The 18,245-nt window shown below is 35.1% G+C and overlaps 4 protein-coding genes across 5 annotated transcripts; 3 read left to right on the top strand and 1 right to left on the bottom strand.

Annotated features, from left to right (window-relative positions):
• The first annotated feature begins 1,191 nt into the window (after positions 1-1,191).
• On the top strand, positions 1,192-2,059 carry LOC110804138 (protein SOB FIVE-LIKE 1). The gene has a single exon (XM_022009704.2). The coding sequence runs from the start codon at positions 1,468-1,470 to the stop codon at positions 1,891-1,893; it is 426 nt and encodes a 141-aa protein (XP_021865396.2). The 5' UTR covers positions 1,192-1,467; the 3' UTR covers positions 1,894-2,059.
• Positions 2,060-7,268: 5,209 nt separating this feature from the next.
• On the bottom strand, positions 7,269-11,022 carry LOC110804151 (6-phosphogluconate dehydrogenase, decarboxylating 1). 2 transcript variants are annotated; one of them, XM_056830507.1, is made up of 2 exons: positions 10,855-11,022; positions 7,269-9,249 (listed from the first exon to the last, which is right to left on the bottom strand). In XM_056830507.1, exon 2 carries the CDS (start codon positions 9,227-9,229, stop codon positions 7,778-7,780), a length of 1,452 nt encoding a protein of 483 aa, XP_056686485.1. In that variant the 5' UTR covers positions 9,230-9,249; positions 10,855-11,022; the 3' UTR covers positions 7,269-7,777.
• Positions 11,023-14,473: 3,451 nt separating this feature from the next.
• On the top strand, positions 14,474-15,134 carry LOC130459110 (GCN5-related N-acetyltransferase 1, chloroplastic). Its single transcript, XM_056830545.1, has one exon. The coding sequence runs from the start codon at positions 14,474-14,476 to the stop codon at positions 15,047-15,049; it is 576 nt and encodes a 191-aa protein (XP_056686523.1). The 3' UTR covers positions 15,050-15,134.
• On the top strand, positions 14,863-17,975 carry LOC110804144 (uncharacterized). The gene is made up of 3 exons (XM_056830544.1): positions 14,863-15,002; positions 15,605-15,763; positions 16,437-17,975. The coding sequence occupies exon 3, from the start codon at positions 16,445-16,447 to the stop codon at positions 17,723-17,725; it is 1,281 nt and encodes a 426-aa protein (XP_056686522.1). The 5' UTR covers positions 14,863-15,002; positions 15,605-15,763; positions 16,437-16,444; the 3' UTR covers positions 17,726-17,975.
• The last annotated feature ends 270 nt before the right edge of the window (positions 17,976-18,245 follow it).

Here is an 18,245-nt window from a genome sequence, read left to right as displayed (position 1 = left end):
AAATAAAGAAAACGATAATATATAGATCTGTGTTGAGGTGTTGTAGTAAGGAACTTGACCGATTAAAGACATATATATTCTAACAGTTTTCATATATATGTTCCTTGATTAATGTTTGTTCTTTGTTATTTTTGTCTGTTATTTACACATATTTGTAAGCCCCTAATCCTAAGAAGTGGTGTTTGATCTAGGCTAAGAGAAACGGTACAATGATAGACTTCATGAGGGTTTAGTATGATTGACATGCGGATGTAGAAAGAAGTTCGGTGACATGCATGGTTAGCATGATTTCAAAGGCATTATTGTATAATTATTCTTAAAAGCTGGGTGACCCGCGTGTATGGTTGTCTGATTGATATACATGTGATAGAGAAGTAACACATATATACTAGTTGCAGCCTATAAACATCAAACGAAAAATGATCGATTGTTAGGCATGACTTAAAGACAATGAAGTGCACTATAGTTCTATATATATTGTGGTTGTGATGGTGAGTAATGATTATGTGGACGGTCACGTGGAGTGTTGCTATCCATCGCAACATTGTGAACACACGTATAAATGTGGACTGTGGAGATTATCTTGTTCACCATCCTAAATGACATAACCTATAAGGCCACAAGTACTAGGAAAACAAATTTATTAACTTATTAGTGTATAATAGTACGTTTTTAAAAGCTGATTAACCTGCATGCATGGTTGTCTGATTGATATATACATGTGATAGTGAAGTAGAACATATAAGTTGTTGAAGTTTGTAAACGTTAAACAAATATATCGGTTATCAGACATGATTTAAAACAAATAACATAACTATAATCTTTTGTATTCCGTATATTATAATTGTAATAGTGATTAAAAATTATCTGATCGAATAATTATGTGGAACGTTGCTACTCGTCGTAACATTATGAACACACATGTAAATGGGGGGAGATTTTATTATCCTGTACTATCAAATGACATAACCCACAAATAGTAGGAAAACACAATTGTAAAGTTATTGATTAATTTGTAAATTGAATGGCTAATAATAATTGTTAAGAATAATAAAAAGAAATAATAAAAAAAAGGGTCCAACCAAATGGATGGAACAAATGGGGTGACACCGTTACAGCCTTTATAAGAGTGCCAGGTGGAGGAATTAAATCCCGAGTACAAGTCAAAACCATTCTCCCAATGTAACTAGTAAAGCCTTTTATGGGGACGCATGTGTGTTAAAGATTGATAACGAGTAGCTATTTGCTGTTTTGTTTCTTCTTTTTTTGCCTTTTAAACAACTATTTAACTCAACGTATTAAGGTAAGCCATATCATCATTATAACGATACTTATATTTAAGTGGTCGTTTATTGTAAAAGAGTAGTATATATTTGGATAGGTTAAAATTAACTCTTAACACCCTCCGTTTTCCCTCTCCTTCAAAGTCTCCTTTTTTTCTCTCCTCTAAATTCTGGTATTGTGAAAATGGAAGAATGTAGTAGTAACGAGTCGGGTTGGACCAAGTATATCGACCCGAGTCCGAGCGAGAGTTACAACTACAATAGCGGGGTTGAAGATGACGACGACGGTGTTCGTTGTCGTCAATCAACTTACGGTTATAAGAAAAAGAAAAACAAAAACAAGGATGACGTTAATGATGATGAAGATGATGACTCCTTTGCTTCGGATGCGTCATCGGGTCCGGGTCATTACCACGATATCGTCGAAGCTGAAAACAACCAACATCATCATCAACAACAACTACAAGGGAAGAAATCTAGCAAAGAAGGGAAGGAGAGAAAGGAAACAAAGAATAACAATAATGCTGCAAAATATGGTAATAGGAAAGGAAAGGAGATTACAAATAAACCAACTAGTACTTCTTTTGTTTTGAAAACAAAGAAAAGGTAACAAATTTACCAAATTAGTTACTTTTTACTTGTTAGATTAGGTAATTTAAATCTAGGCAGGGGGGATTGGTAACAAAATGAAGGGTAATAGAGTAATTAAGATCAAATATGTTGGGAACTTATTCTTTGCAATTAATAATTAAGTTTTATTTTTCTCAAAATTTTAATTCATGCTTGTTCATTTTTCATATACTCGTATGTGATATGTCCACTGGTTATGTTTACCAACAAAATTTTCATGTTTGTTTGGCCGAACTTATGGAAAACCGTTTCTGCTTCCAAGAATTAGTTTTCTTGGAGTTGTTTAATGTCTTAAGGAAAATGTATGAGAAACCTATTCATTATTTGTCCACAGGTTAAATTGTTACACTACTTCATTTAGGCCAACATGAACATATGTGTTGCGGCCAGGAATGTTGGGAGTATAATAAACATGTCGTGGAGATAAAACGTTTTCTCAGATAACTGTAATAAAATTAAACAAAAATTTACCCCCGACATAAAATTTCTTTACTAAATTAGGTCATTCATTTCGATCATTAAATTATGCTAGCCAAAATATTATTAACCATGCACTACACTAGTATATACATTCGGTTAATGTCATTTAATTAGCAACTTGTAGTTGTAGGTCATATTAGTGTCATGGAGATTGGCTAGGGTACAATAATTATTATTATTTGTTACGAAATTAAGGCGAAAATAGTTTTGTTTAGTATGTGATCGATCAACTTCACACCTCACGTGGTCGGGTCACTATTATATATAAATTTTAGAATTAATTTTGGCTCCAACCTGTTAAGTTGTCAAAGCTAACTATTCTTGACATGATGGATTCTGAGCTGCATATCACGTAACAAAAGTTGTCCAATTATTATTGGTTTTTTTTTACTATTTTTGTAACAATTATTTTCGAATAGAGGGAGTAATCGTTAAACAATCAAATAGTGCATTATGAAAGAACTTGTGACAGCAACGTTTAGTTTGCATAAAAACTTTTAAACCTCTAAGAAAAACCAAAAGTAGTGGGGGTGGTGAAGCTGTAATGTTTAGAATTGTGGGAAACTCCTTGTTTAGGCTGGCAGGATTCGAAGCAAAGAATATTTGGTGTATAGAGGCAAATATTGCACATAAGCAGATAATGTTCATGTGCACAATTATTATTCATGCACGTGGCATTTGATGTTACAACAACAAGCAAATTAAATGTACCCCAAATAAAATTAAAATGAAGGTAAAGTGACATGTTGATGAATAATGTACGGAGTAATTGTTTTTTCTAGGGTTGATAACGCTCTTAGAAAGACGGAGAGAAGTATGTCTCAGACGTTATATAATTGAGATTTTTTTTCCGACTTTTTGTATGGTTATTTCAATTAGCATTTTTTTTTATTATATTCATAACGTTTTAAAATAGACGTGAGGGTTTAGATAACTTGGTGATGAGTAATTTCCTGTTCTTTGATTCTTAAGAATCCAACATGCAAGCATTATTAACTATAGAATTGTTGTTGCAAATAATGTGTAGTAGGACAAAAGTTGGGTGTGCATTATAGAAAAATTAAGGAATGGGCACATGAATACATCTACCAAATACACCAATAAATCAATAATAGACTCCCCAACATATATCAAGCATGTGGAAACGTGCATCTTTTTCTCACATAATATCATCAATCACAAGTTAATTAAATGGCAATCAACAACTCACCTTTCAATCTTTTAAGACTCCTACCATGATTTTAAGTGGTGTGCAAAGAAAATGTTGTCTTGAAAAAGGAAATAAGTGGTGTTTGGTTCGCAGAATGGTATGAGTTGAAACCAGGATGGCCTGATGCTGTTTGTTAGGGGTTTGAAGATTTCTAATACCATGTGCTTGATCTTGTTTAAGAATGAATATTTTTCTTTACTAGTGGATGGTCGCGCGCTATGCGCGCAGTGTGGTTGGATATTTAAATTTGGCACTAATGGTGTTCTAGCACCCTAATTCTTTTTTTTTGATTGAATTCAGATCGATCGATTTCGGATTTTTGGGAATCCGATCCAAAAAATTCAGATCGATCGGATCATATCCTATATCCGAAAATTAAATACCCCTATGTAGTATATATGTTTTGCATTTTAGTTGAAAAATTGAATAATCGAAACTCGATACTATACACAGTACAGTTTCTACATTTCATTTGAATAAAAAATGAAATTGAAACGTATATGAGAATCCTTTTCAACAAAAAGAGTTGAAAATTAAAATTGGATACTCGAACTCGATACTATACACAGTACATGTTCTACATTTCATTTGAATAAAAAATAAAATGCAAACTTATATGAGAACTTTATGCAAACTTATATGAGAACTTTATCTTATTCCTGACTATGTTTATAATTAGGTGTACTCAAAATCGGTTTTTATCTTATTGATCGGTTGTACTAAATCGTAAATAAACAAAACCGATAAAGTTAGTACAAAAAAGACATTTGGTACATGTACCCAACTCTATATATAATTCGTACTTAAGAGCAAGATTATTAGATTAAAGAGTATGAGTTGAGTGCGTAGCTAAGAAATATGCAGTGAAGTGTTTAGATTAAGTCTCAATAAGACTATTGCCCTTGATAAAGGTAGTTGACAAATTAAGCTAATTAGTTAAAAAAAAAGTAAAATAAATAATTAGTATATGGGGAGTTACTGTTCATAAGGAACAGTAACTAATCTCCCAATTTTTAAAGGGTAGAGATTTGATACATAAAGGTATGATATGAGTCATATTCAATTCACCTTCGCACCTTGTGGGTTTAAGGTATGGGTTTTAAAATTAAAAATCTCTTTAACAACACTGGGTATCGTTTTTACGCATTTCAAACCTATACCTCCTACTAAAAATATCCAAATCAAACATAAAAAATTTCAAAATAAAAAATTTCCAATCGATCAATAGAATTGTCGTTTAGCTTGAACATGTTAATACTTGACTCAAGTCGTTAACACCCTAAAAAGTAAAAACAATAGAATTGTGCCTAGCCTGTATTAGTTGAGACTTGAGACAGAGAAGATATGTCATTCATGACATTCAATGTAGTATGCTGGTATATGAATTTCAAAAAACGAAAAAAAAAAATGAAATAAATATGTTTGGATGCAGTAAACCAAATTGGTTGACAGTAAGAGTAAAAGCAGAGTTGATTTAGCATCTCAATGAGGATCAAAACACATTCATGTTATCCTATTCCTACTCCTGTTGGACCAATATGTCTACTGTATGAGTAAATAGTAAAGGATGTTCTAAAACATGTTTAGGACATCACAAGTAGCATGTGTACGTGCAGGGGCGGATCTTGAACAGTTTCACGAGGGGGGTCGGTAGAAAAATTAAGCAATATACTATGTAATTATACAATTATACACAAATTTTAGGGGGTCGTAACTAAAAATACACACAAAAATTTTCTGCCGGGGGGCAGACCCACCCCACCCCAAACAAAGATCCGCCATTGTATACGTGTATGAATCATGCTAATCGCCCAAGAGCATGAGCAATGATAAACTACGACATTTGTTGCTTTGTTTTGCCACATCAACTTGTCCAACCAAGCTATAACCTCTCACAATGGTAAATTACAACATTTTTTACTTTGATGGATCCCACATATCAATTTTTACTCTATATTGAGATTGTTTCGGACCACTTGGAATACTTACCAACCTTGTAGCTCTACAAGATTTTTCCAAGCTACAAACTTGCAAGTTCAGCATTGGTTAACCCTTTAGCTCCAACTATTTCGACATTGCAAGAATGCCATTGTTGGCAACCATTGCTGATGCTCTAACAGTTACGGCAACAAACTAAAGAGCGAACTCTAATTTAGTAATATGGTTCTTTAAAGACAAATGTCTAACTCTATGATTGTTTATATTTGACCTCAAATACCCATTTCAGATTATTTGACGCTAACATATGGTTGCGGACACTTGATACTTGAGTATATAGATTCGATTAAGTGGCACACAAGTGATTACTCAAAACTAAAGGAACAGATAATGTAGGAAGCAACCTGTAGTTAATGAAGGGTTTCAGACAGCAGAAAAATGGATAATATTGACAGTCTGACTTAACAAAGCTGCAACAGAAGCAAAGGGTGTGTCAGAAATTAAACATGTCTAAAAACAGCTGGAAATTTTAGGGACAGAAATCTCCAACCGTAGGCACATGTTGGCATAATGTATAGGAAGGAAGATGCAGGTGCTTGTAATTTACTACTACCCAGGCCAGGCCAGGCTTGCCTATAATGTGATTTTCCTACTTTTTAGGTTTTATGTAGGATCATCAGTGCAATTACTACTGCAGCCAGCCATCACCATTCACCAGCAGCTATGTAGCCTTCTTCATTTAGCCAATCTAACTCCTTCCAACTTGTTCTCCTTCTTTTATTACTTCACTTGGATAAAAACTCAACCCAATCTTTTTTACCACATGGTTATTATATTTTAGGACAATACGCTACGAGTTGGGAGGGATCGTATAATAATGAGATATGAGATGACGCGTAAAATGAAGCAGAAGATCCTATAATGATAAACAAAATTAGCATAAATCAACTAGTTTAACGGATAAAGTCTAGAAAAAGTTGTACCACAAACCTAGGCACGGTACGTATTGGAAAGATTAGAGTAAGGATTTTAAGAAGTCCAAGAAATATGTCCTCATTGTCCCATTATGGTTAATGTTTCAGGCCATGGTTGCAAACTGATATGTTTTGACCTAAAATAAACAAAAGGAGCCAAAAATGTACTATACTGTGGATAAATGTTCATCATTTATTTGTAATATGAATTTACCTCAGTCAACAACAGTCAATTTATTGAGTTGCCCGCAGGTTTCTGCTAGAGAAACTAATGTGGAGTACTAGTATTCAGTAATTTTGTTTCTTTTCCTTTTTTTAGGGGTAAGGTACACAACAGCCCTTTCTCGGGGAAGAGGAAGGGGGTGGACCGGGTGGTGCCGTGGTGGTGGTGGTGGTGGGGGTTGGGATAGCATGCTTGATTCCTGGAAGATAAGCCTGAAAACCAAGGCGCGGTGCCCTTACACCAAACCCACTGTTCAGACAGCTAGTATTCAATAACTTCAGCTTAAAACTTGCAATGTTGTAATTTTCAGCAACCCTTAAACTGTAAGGACTTCCAGAAGCACTCTAATTAGACAGCAGTTTAAGATTAAAAAAACAACAAGTATTAATTCCGTCAATGAGAAGTACAACATCAGGGTCACAGGGTGTACACCCAGAAGCAGAGCTTAAAGATGCTAGAGATAGAGAATACAATGCATACTCCGGAACACGTATGGTGTATATGTATTCAGCTAGACAATGTTCAACAAATTTAATGTCAAGAACTAAACAAATTTTTCATGAAAAAAATAGTGTGTTATACTCGTAATAAAGATTACATCAAATAAAAAGGAATGATCCAAAGATCAATTATAAGGTGAACACTGATCCCTTAAGGAAACAACAAGGGAGTCTTGTCACTTGCACTGTTTATTCTAAACAAGACAGAAAATTCATAAACTTAAATCAATCTAAACTGAAATTCTCGAAGATAAACAATAGCCTAAACACAAGAAAGCAAAAGAGAAAAGGGAAAGTTAACACAATTTAAAAGCCTTCCAAGATTTAGAAGCTCCCTGCGCAAAAAGTATCGAGAATGAGATATGAAACTCGGGGAGCTTTCTAGGTAGATGCATCACTCCGTGCTATGTTTTTGGACAGCATCCGTGCAATGTTTTAGATGAAAAATCATTGAATAAAATGCATAACTCAAATGTGGCAGCCACAAGCTGATTATTAGAGTAAATAATTAAGAGAGTGACCACAAATCAATCTCCGCCTTAGATCTTGGATTTAGCGAGTTTGAACCACTCGGTATGGAAAGCACCAGGAATATCAATTCTCTCATAGGTATGGGCTCCAAAATAATCTCTTTGAGCCTGCACCAAATTAGCAGGCAACCTTTCCCTCCTATATGAATCAAAATAAGCAAGACTTGATGACATACCAGGGGTGCTGATACCAGCACCGATAGCAAGGCAGACAACCCTACGCCAAGCAGATTGACGCTCAATCATCTCCTTTGAAAATTCTGGGTCAATAAGTAGGTTTGAGAGGTTTGGGTTCCTGTCATAAGCCTTCTTAATCCGGTCCAGAAACATAGCACGGATGATGCATCCACCCTTCCAGATCCTAGCTAGCTCCCCGAGTTTCAAATCCCACTCTTTCTCAACACTTTTTGCACGAATCAAGTTCATTCCTTGTGCATAGCTACATATTTTCGCAGCATAAAGGGCTTGTCTAACATCATCTATCAATTTCTTTTTATCAACAACTTGGTCAGAGAGTGTATCCTCAACCCCTCCAGCTTTGAACACCTTGGCAGCTTCAACTCTTTCATCTTTTAGACCGCTCAGAAATCTCGAGTCCAAAGATGATGCAATGGTAGGGGCAGCAACAGATAACTCAGCAGCTTGTTGAACTGTCCATTTTCCTGTACCCTTCATACCGGTTTTATCCAACACTTTGTCTACCAAATATCCTTCACCTTTGTCATCCTTAATTCCAAAAATATCTGCTGTGATTTCAATCAAGAAGCTAAGAAGCTCTCCTCTGTTCCACTCTGCAAAAACTTCCTTCAACTCTTCATTAGAGAGCTTTCCAACTGATTTCAGCACATCATAAGCCTCTGCAATCAACTGCATGTCACCATATTCAATTCCGTTGTGAATCATTTTAACAAAATTGCCAGAACCTCCTTTGCCAATATAGGTTACACAAGGGCCACTATCAACCTGTGCGGCAACCTTGGTTAGAATATCCTCGATGTTTTTGTAAGCATCGAATGAACCACCAGGCATCATAGAGGGTCCATTTCTTGCACCCTCTTCACCTCCTGAAACTCCCATTCCGAGGTAGAGCAGTCCCTTTTCCTCCATTGCTTTCTCTCTCCTCTCGGTATTCTCATACCACTCATTGCCACCATCGATGATGCAGTCTCCTTTCTCCAAATAGGCAGACAAAGTTTTGATGGTTGCATCAACTGGAGCCCCAGCCTTAACAAGCATGATTATGACACGGGGTTTCTGGATTGAATTCACAAAGGATTCAGGGTCATGAAACCCATACAGAGGAAGATTTCCTTCTTGTTTAGCTCGTTCAACGGTCTCATCAACCTTTGAGGTTGTACGGTTGTAAACAGAAATGGGGAATCCTTTTTCAGCAATGTTTAGTGCAAGATTTTGACCCATCACAGCCAGACCAGCAAGACCAATTCTTGTAGGAGGAGCCATTGCTTATTCCTATTAGAAAACTAAAATCATCAGGAAATGAATTTTTCAAACATACAGAGATAGAAAAGTAAACATCAAAACCAGATAGCAAAAGATAGATTGACGGATGGCTACTATAGATACTATCATAAAGGAGATAGTTGATCTAACTCAAACGGTTAGGAACATAATATTTAGGAGTTCTTTGGTAAAAATAGATAGGGAAAAAAAGAGTAAATTCAACCCTAAATAATGAGCCTAGTCAATCTATTATCTGGTGGTACTTGGTACAGAGTGTATTTGGAGCTGATTAGGGTCTACTTTGTTCCCATCTTCAGAGCAGCATATTAAAGAGTTAGATATACTTTGAAAGTTAAACTACCTTTAACACCATAGGACAGTATTCAAATTAATTAACTTCTGCTACTACTGAAACAAAATGGACTAGTGTCGTTATGTTACAGTAAACACATCCAAAAACAAATTGATAATTTACAAAACAAAATATACATTCTTCTATCTACTGTGTGCTCATCAATCTCTAATATAATGTGGTAGAGCTAATCTCACATGTTATCTGCTTATTCCCAGACGTAAATTAGAGGGTGTTGGAGAAGAGTGGACTGATGGACTCATTGGAGAAAAAAGTGTTGATTTGGTACTAAAGAGTCCGTAATAGATTACACAAGAGCACACTGGAATCAATCTATTACCCCTCCAAATATCAATTTATTCAATTAGTAACCTTTTGCTAGTACTTTTGGCAAAATGCACTCATGTCCATATTTCGCATTATGCATTTTACAAACAAGCCACAGTTCTACCAAAAACTTCTGCTAAAAAATACTGACATAAATGTTATCTGCTAATTAACTGTTAAGCAAGACTATAATCTCAATTCTTCATTGACTTACTAATATCATTAAAAAAAAGGCGGGAACATGGAAATCAAAAGCAGATTCCTATACATAAAACTTCAGAGTTCAGATCAATCAGCTACAGCAGTCAATTTTGATAAAACCCAGTACCATGAAACCAACAAGATTCAATGATATATGCCTGATCTTTGACACAGATGGATAGAAAGCTAAAGGGCGTGATTTTAAGAGTATATCCTCAAAAATCTAATCAAGCCACCAAGAAAACAAAACTAGTTCTATTTTTTTTATCTCTAGAAAGTTCATCAGACAAAAGCAGCCAACTTTTTCCGGCTAAAAAAGTCTGCAGTAAATAAAGAAACATGCAGAAGAAAATCCAAAAAATATGCCAATTCCACCTTAAGTTGAGAAAATCATCGAAATTTGAGCAAATCATTTCCTCAATTAATGTATAAATTAAACCTCTTTGAAACCACACACTACACATATTGATCCACAGATCCATTCTAATCCAAGCTAATCACAAAATTGATTGAATCAATCAAAACCCACAAAAATTGATCATCTAACAAATTAAACAAATCTAAAGAAGATGAGCAAATTCTACTCAATAATTACACAATTAAACACATGATTATCAAAATAAACACTAACAAAAAAAAATATCGACAACAGAGAAGTATCCGAACAAATCAGTTCATCTGATTAGCTTCCAAATTATCAAAACAATACTGATAACAAATAATTAAAAAATAAACAAAAATGTACCTGCTCGGAAAATTGGTTGATCAGAAATCAAATGAAAACCCAGAAAATTTAACGATGTGGGTTCAATAGAAAATTAAAGGATCTGAAAATTAATGTTGAAGAGCTAAATGCAGAATTTATTATGATTAAATAGAAAGAAATGAGAGGGGTGAAGAATGCTGCCTCTCTTTGATAAGTTGGTCAAAATTGAGCAGCCTCAAGCATCTCTCACCTACTACCTACCCCACATGAGAATATTACTCTTTTGCCCTTGTACTTGGTGCTTTTTTTTGTTTTTTCACATTTGGCAATTTCCATTAATCATTTTTAATTGTTTAATGGTTTGATCACGACTTTGATTTTTGACGACTTATTACGTAATTTGACATTTTGGCAAAATGTTTGGAAGGAGCATATTCAAGAATCAACAAATTAGATACTTCGTACAAAGATGCACACCTGAGTGAATACTGGAAGGAGTAATTAGGTCATTTTGATTGAATTCGGGCAAGTTTAATTTGGATTGGGTAACATTTAGGCATTGATTTATTGAGTCGATGTCAATTCAAGTCACATTCGAGTATAATACCGTTCCACATTTTACGGTGATGTAATTAATAGCAAAATCATTGATGTTTTAAGTAGCTTTATTAGAGTTGTTACGATAGTATATACGGAGTATATTATGTTAATATTGTAATAGTCTAGGATATGCGGAGTTATCGAATTAGGCTTTCCAGCAATGTATATACGGATTTCATTAATGAGAATAGCAGAGTTTGAATGCTATTTATCAAGAGTCCATATAAATTGAATACTACGTTTGAGTTTGTTTTGTTAGATCTGGAGATGAAGAAAAGTGTGCATCCATCAAAATAAGTAGTAGAGGTGAAATAGTGTAAAATTATTTCGCCAACCTCATATTTAAGTCTATTTATCGAAGAACCTTTTACAACAAAGTGGAGTAAATAATAGAAAATACGTTAGTCTTTGGACAAGATTGGTTGTTTGTAAAGAAACATCATAATGAATAGAAAATATCGCAATCAACTAACTTCGTTTTGATACTTTTAGACTGATTTTTTACTAGAATGCTAGAATACATTAAAAATTCCGAAATACACCCATTTTTATATAAATTTCCAATCTTACCTCTACATCAACGATTTCTTTCCGAATTTCGTAAACAAACTGTCAACTGAAATTGTCAATTTACCTTAAATAAAATCGTTGCCTCAGTCGTTGATTTAAATGGGAAAAATCACCAATTCAATTGGGAAATAGAAATTTTGATGGAAATAAGTCAATTGTTGGCCGTCCGAAAAAAACAAGTCTACATTTAGATTATATCTTAATAAGTCAACAATTATACCCCCATCAATTTTAAACATGTCAGATGTTGACTTATTGTACTTTCAGTCAACTGGTCAATTTTGATTTTTTTTTTTTTTTATCTTTTTTTGGTATATTACATTTCTTAGGGCGTGTTCGGGCGTTAGTGTCTGAGGTAGCGGGTATCGTTTTGAACTAGTCAAAACGCAACTTGTAAAATTTATAAGTGTTTGACAAGGTAGCGGTTTAAGTAGCAGTTAGCAGTAGAGGTAGCGATTGAGTAGCTTTTATCAAACATTAAAATTAGTAGCGTTTAAGGTACAGGGTAGCGTTTGACAAATTTAAAGCAATGTTTTAAGTAATATTTCAGCTTTCATTTTATTTTACAATATCAACCGTTTCTTTTGTCGAACACTCATATTAGTTACCCGCTATTATTCATCGCTACCCGTTATTCCAACTGTTACCCGCTACTCAACCGCTAACCGTTACTCGCTACACTGCTACTTTTGCCGAACAGAGCCTTAAGCTGACTTTTTTTGTTTTGTTAATTTCTTTAAGCTTATTTTTTTTATTTATCGACACGATTTTTGAGTAATCATCATAGCACATTTTTCAAGGCATTATATCCACACATTATTTGAGCAATGATTTTTGGGATGAAATTTTAACACGTTCTGCAACACATATTTTTCGAAAAACTTTTAATACATGTGACACTTTTTTCAATGTAACTTGTTAACACGTTTTTCAAATGACTTTTTGACGCGTTTTTTATGCCATTTTTTGACACACTTTACAAGGCCACAAAACATGAAACAAAAATCACCTTAAAAAATAAACTACGGGAATAAAAGTATCAAAATAAATGAATTTTTACCTCGAAAACAGGCCCCAAATAACTTATTTTTAAGATAAAAAAAATAAAAAAAAATTAGTAATTACCTGCCACGTCACTATCAAAACAAAAAGTGACTTGTTTAGAATTGACGGGTATAAAAATTGACTTATTCACGTATAATCAACGACAACTTTTGTGTAAGACCGTCTTACCGGAAAGACCACTTTAATTGCTTAACTAATTGGTTTCATTACTTAACTAATTAGTTCCATTATATTGTTTAACTAATTAGTTCCAGTATTTAACTAATTAGTTTCAGTGCTTAACTAATTAATTTTAGTGCTTGGCTTATATAACACCAATGCGGTCCTTTGTAAAAGGTCGTCTTATATAAAAATTTGTACATAACCGTCCAAAAGGTTGATTTATTTTTTTTGCGAACAGCCCAAAGGTTGAATTTATTCCCATCAAAATTTCCTTTTCCTTTGGAAAAGTTGTTTGAAGTAAAATCGCCAATTATCTCAATATATATCGGCAATTATTTAACGTATAACCGTCAACCAAATGGTGATTTGGTAAAAAAAAAAATGATAGCGAACAACCGAACATACCCAATTATCTTTAAATCATGGCAAATTTGCTAAAAAGAACCTTTTATAACCCAAATTTTGCGAAAAATGACCTTATATATATTTTTTTTGTCAAATCACATCTTACAGTAATTATTTTTTGCGAGAAATGACCATTATATAATTTTTCTTTGTGAAATTACACCTTAATGTAACTTTTTTTGCGAAAGACAACCAAAAGTAAGTTTCCGGCATTGACTGAGCTTTTCCGGCCATTGACTTGCACGTGAGAAGCATATGTGGCTTTATTTTGCTAACCACACCCAATTTTCCTCCAAAATTCTAAGCTTTAAAACCCAAAGTTGAAAAAAAAAAATCGAAATAAAATCAAGTTTGAAAATTCAAGATTAGGGGAAATTAGTGTCTTTAGCCAACTTAAGCTACACGTGTTGCTCACGTGCAGCTCAATGTTCAGAAAAGCTCAATCAATGCTGAATACTTCCCTTAGGTCCTTTCTCGCAAAAAAAAATTATTTTAAGGTGTGATTTCACAAAAAAAATTATACAAAGTATTTCTTGCAAATTTGAGTTATAAAAGGTCATTTTTGACAAATTCGCCTTAAATCATTAATTTTAGCAGGAATTTGGTCCGGACTGAAAAAACGTCACTATTACTCTATTAGTTTATTACTACTGTGATTTCTTGCAAAACAGCAGTTGAGCAAAAACAACACAATAGCATCCACATTTCCTTTCAAGCAGGTAAAGAAATCTATCTATTTAAAAAAAAAAAAAAATCCCACTAAAATCCATGATCACACAATGACATATCACGATCCCATAAGATTGAATATCAACCATATTTCTCTTTAGCAATCCAAAATTACAAGACAAATACAATGCTCCTCCGGTCTGGAATTGTATTCACACCTCTTACATCACCCTCTCTCTGCCTATCCAAAACTCCCCCTCAAAGACTAACACTCCCCATTATTACTTCATCCTACTCCGTTTCCGACGTCGTCCTCGAGTCCAAAGGCTTCACTCTCCACCGCAACACCACCGACGGCCTCAACCTCGACCACCTCAACTCAGTCTTCGTAGCTGTCGGTTTCCCGAGGCGGGATCCCGATAAGATACGAGTGGCCCTCGAGCATACAGACTCGCTTATATGGGTTCAGTATAATAAGACACAAAGGCCAGTGGCTTTTGCTAGAGCAACAGGGGATGGTGTGTTCAATGCTATCATATGGGACGTAGTTGTTGATCCTATTTATCAAGGGGTTGGGTTAGGGAAAGCTGTCATGGAGAGGATACTGGATGAGTTGTTACAGAAAGGGATTACCAACATTGCGCTCTATTCCGAGCCTCGAGTTCTTGGGTTTTATAGGCCGTTGGGGTTCATCTCCGATCCTGATGGGATTAGAGGTATGGTCTACTCTAGGAAACAGAACAAGAACAAGAAGAAATTTTGATCTTGTTTTGTTATTATCAACATGAATACTGTTGTAACTAATTTTTTAAAATTTATTTTATTACATCGAACATTTATTCTAAAAATAGTTGTATCAATCAGGACTCAGGAGAATGAACAACTGAAAAACCAGTAACTAGTAACTAGTAACGCGCTCGCGCACAACTAGTTTACTGATAAGCCAAGAAAAACAGAACTATGATAGCAAAAACACCGCATTCTCGAGTAATTGAGAGCTCAGAAACGGGTTATATAGTCCGTCTATTGAGTAATTGAGTAATATGACACTGATCAATTTGCAACAATCAATTCTCAAAATACATCTTAGACCAATATATGCACTGGTGCTGTCAAATTGAACAGCCTGAAGGCTGCAACATAAAACCCTTGATTCCATTAAGTATAATGTTAGCATCGTTCAGAGTACACAAATTTGTATATGAAAAAAGATGCAGTGACCAATACTGCGAAAGGGGGGAGGAACCCAGTTTTAAGCAAATCATGCATGGAGTTTCTTACAGCTTACACAGAATTTTCCATTGTACTCGAAATGCAGCCTTCGTTTCAACAGAAATCGAAGAGTGAACCACATCCCCTTACTTTAGCGTACATCATTCAGTGTGGATTCTAGCTCCAGCCACCTCTCAATTTCTGCAGCAGCATTCTTGGCTTCAAATAAACAGATTCGAAAACCTGGCTGAAAAGTGAAAACAAGGTACATTTAAACAGATTAAATTGTTCGTATATCACACCCTTAAGGCCTTCATCAAGTGCAATCCATGCTTAAGCATTCATCCTAATGTGATAGAGATTAAAAGTATTAATAATCTGAACTAGAAATAACCATAGTCAAAGTTGCATCTTACAGACTGTAAATAAGGCGTTGGTAAATTTTTTATTTAGAGACAGAGAAAGTTATAATCTTTGAACTGTTTTTTTGGGTGTTTCGGCCCTTTGACCATCGCGCCTCTGTTAAGGCCTTCGTATTAAGTCAAAATGTGCCTTCTACATATATTTAAACCAGTGATATTGCCAACTAATCCCAGCATTGCTTACTAACTTATATGTCAACTAGTTTTGATAACTTTTGAACACAAATTGTCAAACAAGTTCAACTTGGTTTTACAAGCCGCCTCAATATATATAAACAAAAGCAAATGGATGATTATAATGTTATAATATAAAGTATTAACAAGTATTTCTGGATATAAATGTATGCTTTCCCAAGCTTAAACAAGGACATCTACCTCATTCCAGTTTCTTTTGCTCCTCCACCAGTTATCCACTTCATATTTTTTTTTTGCTGTTGGCTAACTTGCCTTATTACCTTTGAGTTTTCGTTAGTTTGTTCATAACCATACTCAGAAAGCCCTACTTTTCTGAAGTAGCCAAAGAAATGGCAGCATACACAGTGAAGTCAGATAAGTTTTTCGTTGGATCTTACGACATAGATGAAGGAATCCAAGTGTATGAGTTGGATGGTCTGTACACGTCACCGGTGAAAAGTAAGCATTGGAATCATCTTGATCTCAATATAAGGCTCGGGAACAAGTATGAAGCTTTGAAGATTGGGGAAAAAGAGATCTGGGGTGATCATTTGCAGATACTAACGAAAGAACTTTACAACTCCGGGCTAATGGTTAATCGTGAAGGACTTACTTTCCTACCAACCAGCGCAAGAGCAGCTCTTGAAATGGAATTGGAGTATTACCGGATGTTTGATCTCTATGATTGGTCCAAGTATGGGGTGAAAACAGTGCTGAATACTAAATGGGCTAGAAGGGACATTGTCGAAGGCCGTGAATTGGATATAGTAGAATCAATGTCGGGGATTGGGAATGGCGATGATGGTGAGTACAAGGTAGAATTGAGGGAGAAAGAGAAGGAATGGGAGGAGGAGAAGGGAAACTATGAAGCACGGGTGGGAGAGGTGGAGTATGAAAAAGAGGTGGGCTTGAGGAAGAAGGAAATGGAGATAGATACATTAAAAGAGGAGTTGAAGGTGAAAGAAGAGGTGATAGAGAAAATGAAGAGGGGGGATCAGGATGAGTTGGAAGAGACAGAGTTTGGAAAACAAGAAGACTTGGAAAAGAAGGAAGATGAGATGGTTCAATTGAAGAGTACGAAGGAATTGGAGGAGGAGCTGAAATTATATTCATTTAGGAGGAGTGATTTAAGCAGTACTTGGGACTTTTATTCAAGAATGGCAGAGAAAATGTGGACAGACATACCTCCAGTGATAATAACCGTAAACTTGGATTATGAGCGTAGTAACTGGCCACCTTCAGGGTCTCCTGACATAGTTATACCTTTAAGTTCAGTTGAGCCGGCTGAATCCTCATCACTTCCACAAGTAACACTTATGTGCTCATCAAGCGATCATGAATACCTGTATTTTGAGACCAAAAATTGGCGAGTTATGACAGTCGCAGTCCCCACATTAAGTGAAACAGAACTAGATTACAGACCTACAAGATGGACTATGGCGTATTATGAAGGTGGTAGTGACTTTAGCTATCTAGCAAGTTCCTATGATCAAAGGGTTAGCTTTCCTTCTCCGTGTCTTCCTGAACACATTAAGTACTTTGGTCCCTTAGACATAAAACATATAGTGGGTGTAGGCACGAGGTTGGTTTACTTCTACACTGCCTTTGACTTGCCTGGTAATGGTTTGTGAAATCTACAAATCCATGGACAGCAGCTCAATTCGCTACAACACCATAGTGTATCTAGTTGGTCAAGTTTAAGGGGGTGGTACTCAAAACATGGGCACGAATCCTATCTACACCAGTCCACTGCTGTTTTTTATTTGTTGGCAATTTAAAGCCCCACTTTTTATTACTTTTGTTATTTTAGCAGTGATGAACTGATGATGCTTGTGTATTCGAGCTTGAATTTCAATACAATGCCAAGCTAATATTTCCTTTCGCGAGTTATAGTATGCAATTGTGAATAATAGAACAATATAATGATGTTGTTTAGGTGCCCAAATACAATAGTATATAGTTTGGGGTATGTCTGCTTCTGTCCTATTTCAAGTTTACGAGGATGAGAAGTATATAAAAAAAATCCGTTAGATCTCCCTAGTCCCAGAAAACTATACTTGGCTGTAGGTTTGATACTAGGTTATAACTGAGAAATAAACAACATAGTGGTGGGAGTAAATACACATACCTCATTAGTAGAAACTGGCGTAA

Source organism: Spinacia oleracea, chromosome 6 (assembly GCF_020520425.1).
Source record: "Spinacia oleracea cultivar Varoflay chromosome 6, BTI_SOV_V1, whole genome shotgun sequence".
NCBI classification, from domain to species: domain Eukaryota; kingdom Viridiplantae; phylum Streptophyta; class Magnoliopsida; order Caryophyllales; family Amaranthaceae; genus Spinacia; species Spinacia oleracea.
Note: the sequence above shows the minus strand (reverse complement) of the source record. Positions and strands in the feature narration are given on the sequence as shown.

Bases quoted from the DNA above. Each gene is read 5' to 3' on its own strand.
- LOC130459110 (XM_056830545.1), top strand. From the start codon at position 14,474: ATGCTCCTCCGGTCTGGAATTGTATTCACACCTCTTACATCACCCTCT.
- LOC110804144 (XM_056830544.1), top strand. From the start codon at position 16,445: ATGGCAGCATACACAGTGAAGTCAGATAAGTTTTTCGTTGGATCTTAC.
- LOC110804138 (XM_022009704.2), top strand. From the start codon at position 1,468: ATGGAAGAATGTAGTAGTAACGAGTCGGGTTGGACCAAGTATATCGAC.
- LOC110804151 (XM_056830507.1), bottom strand. From the start codon at position 9,229: ATGGCTCCTCCTACAAGAATTGGTCTTGCTGGTCTGGCTGTGATGGGT.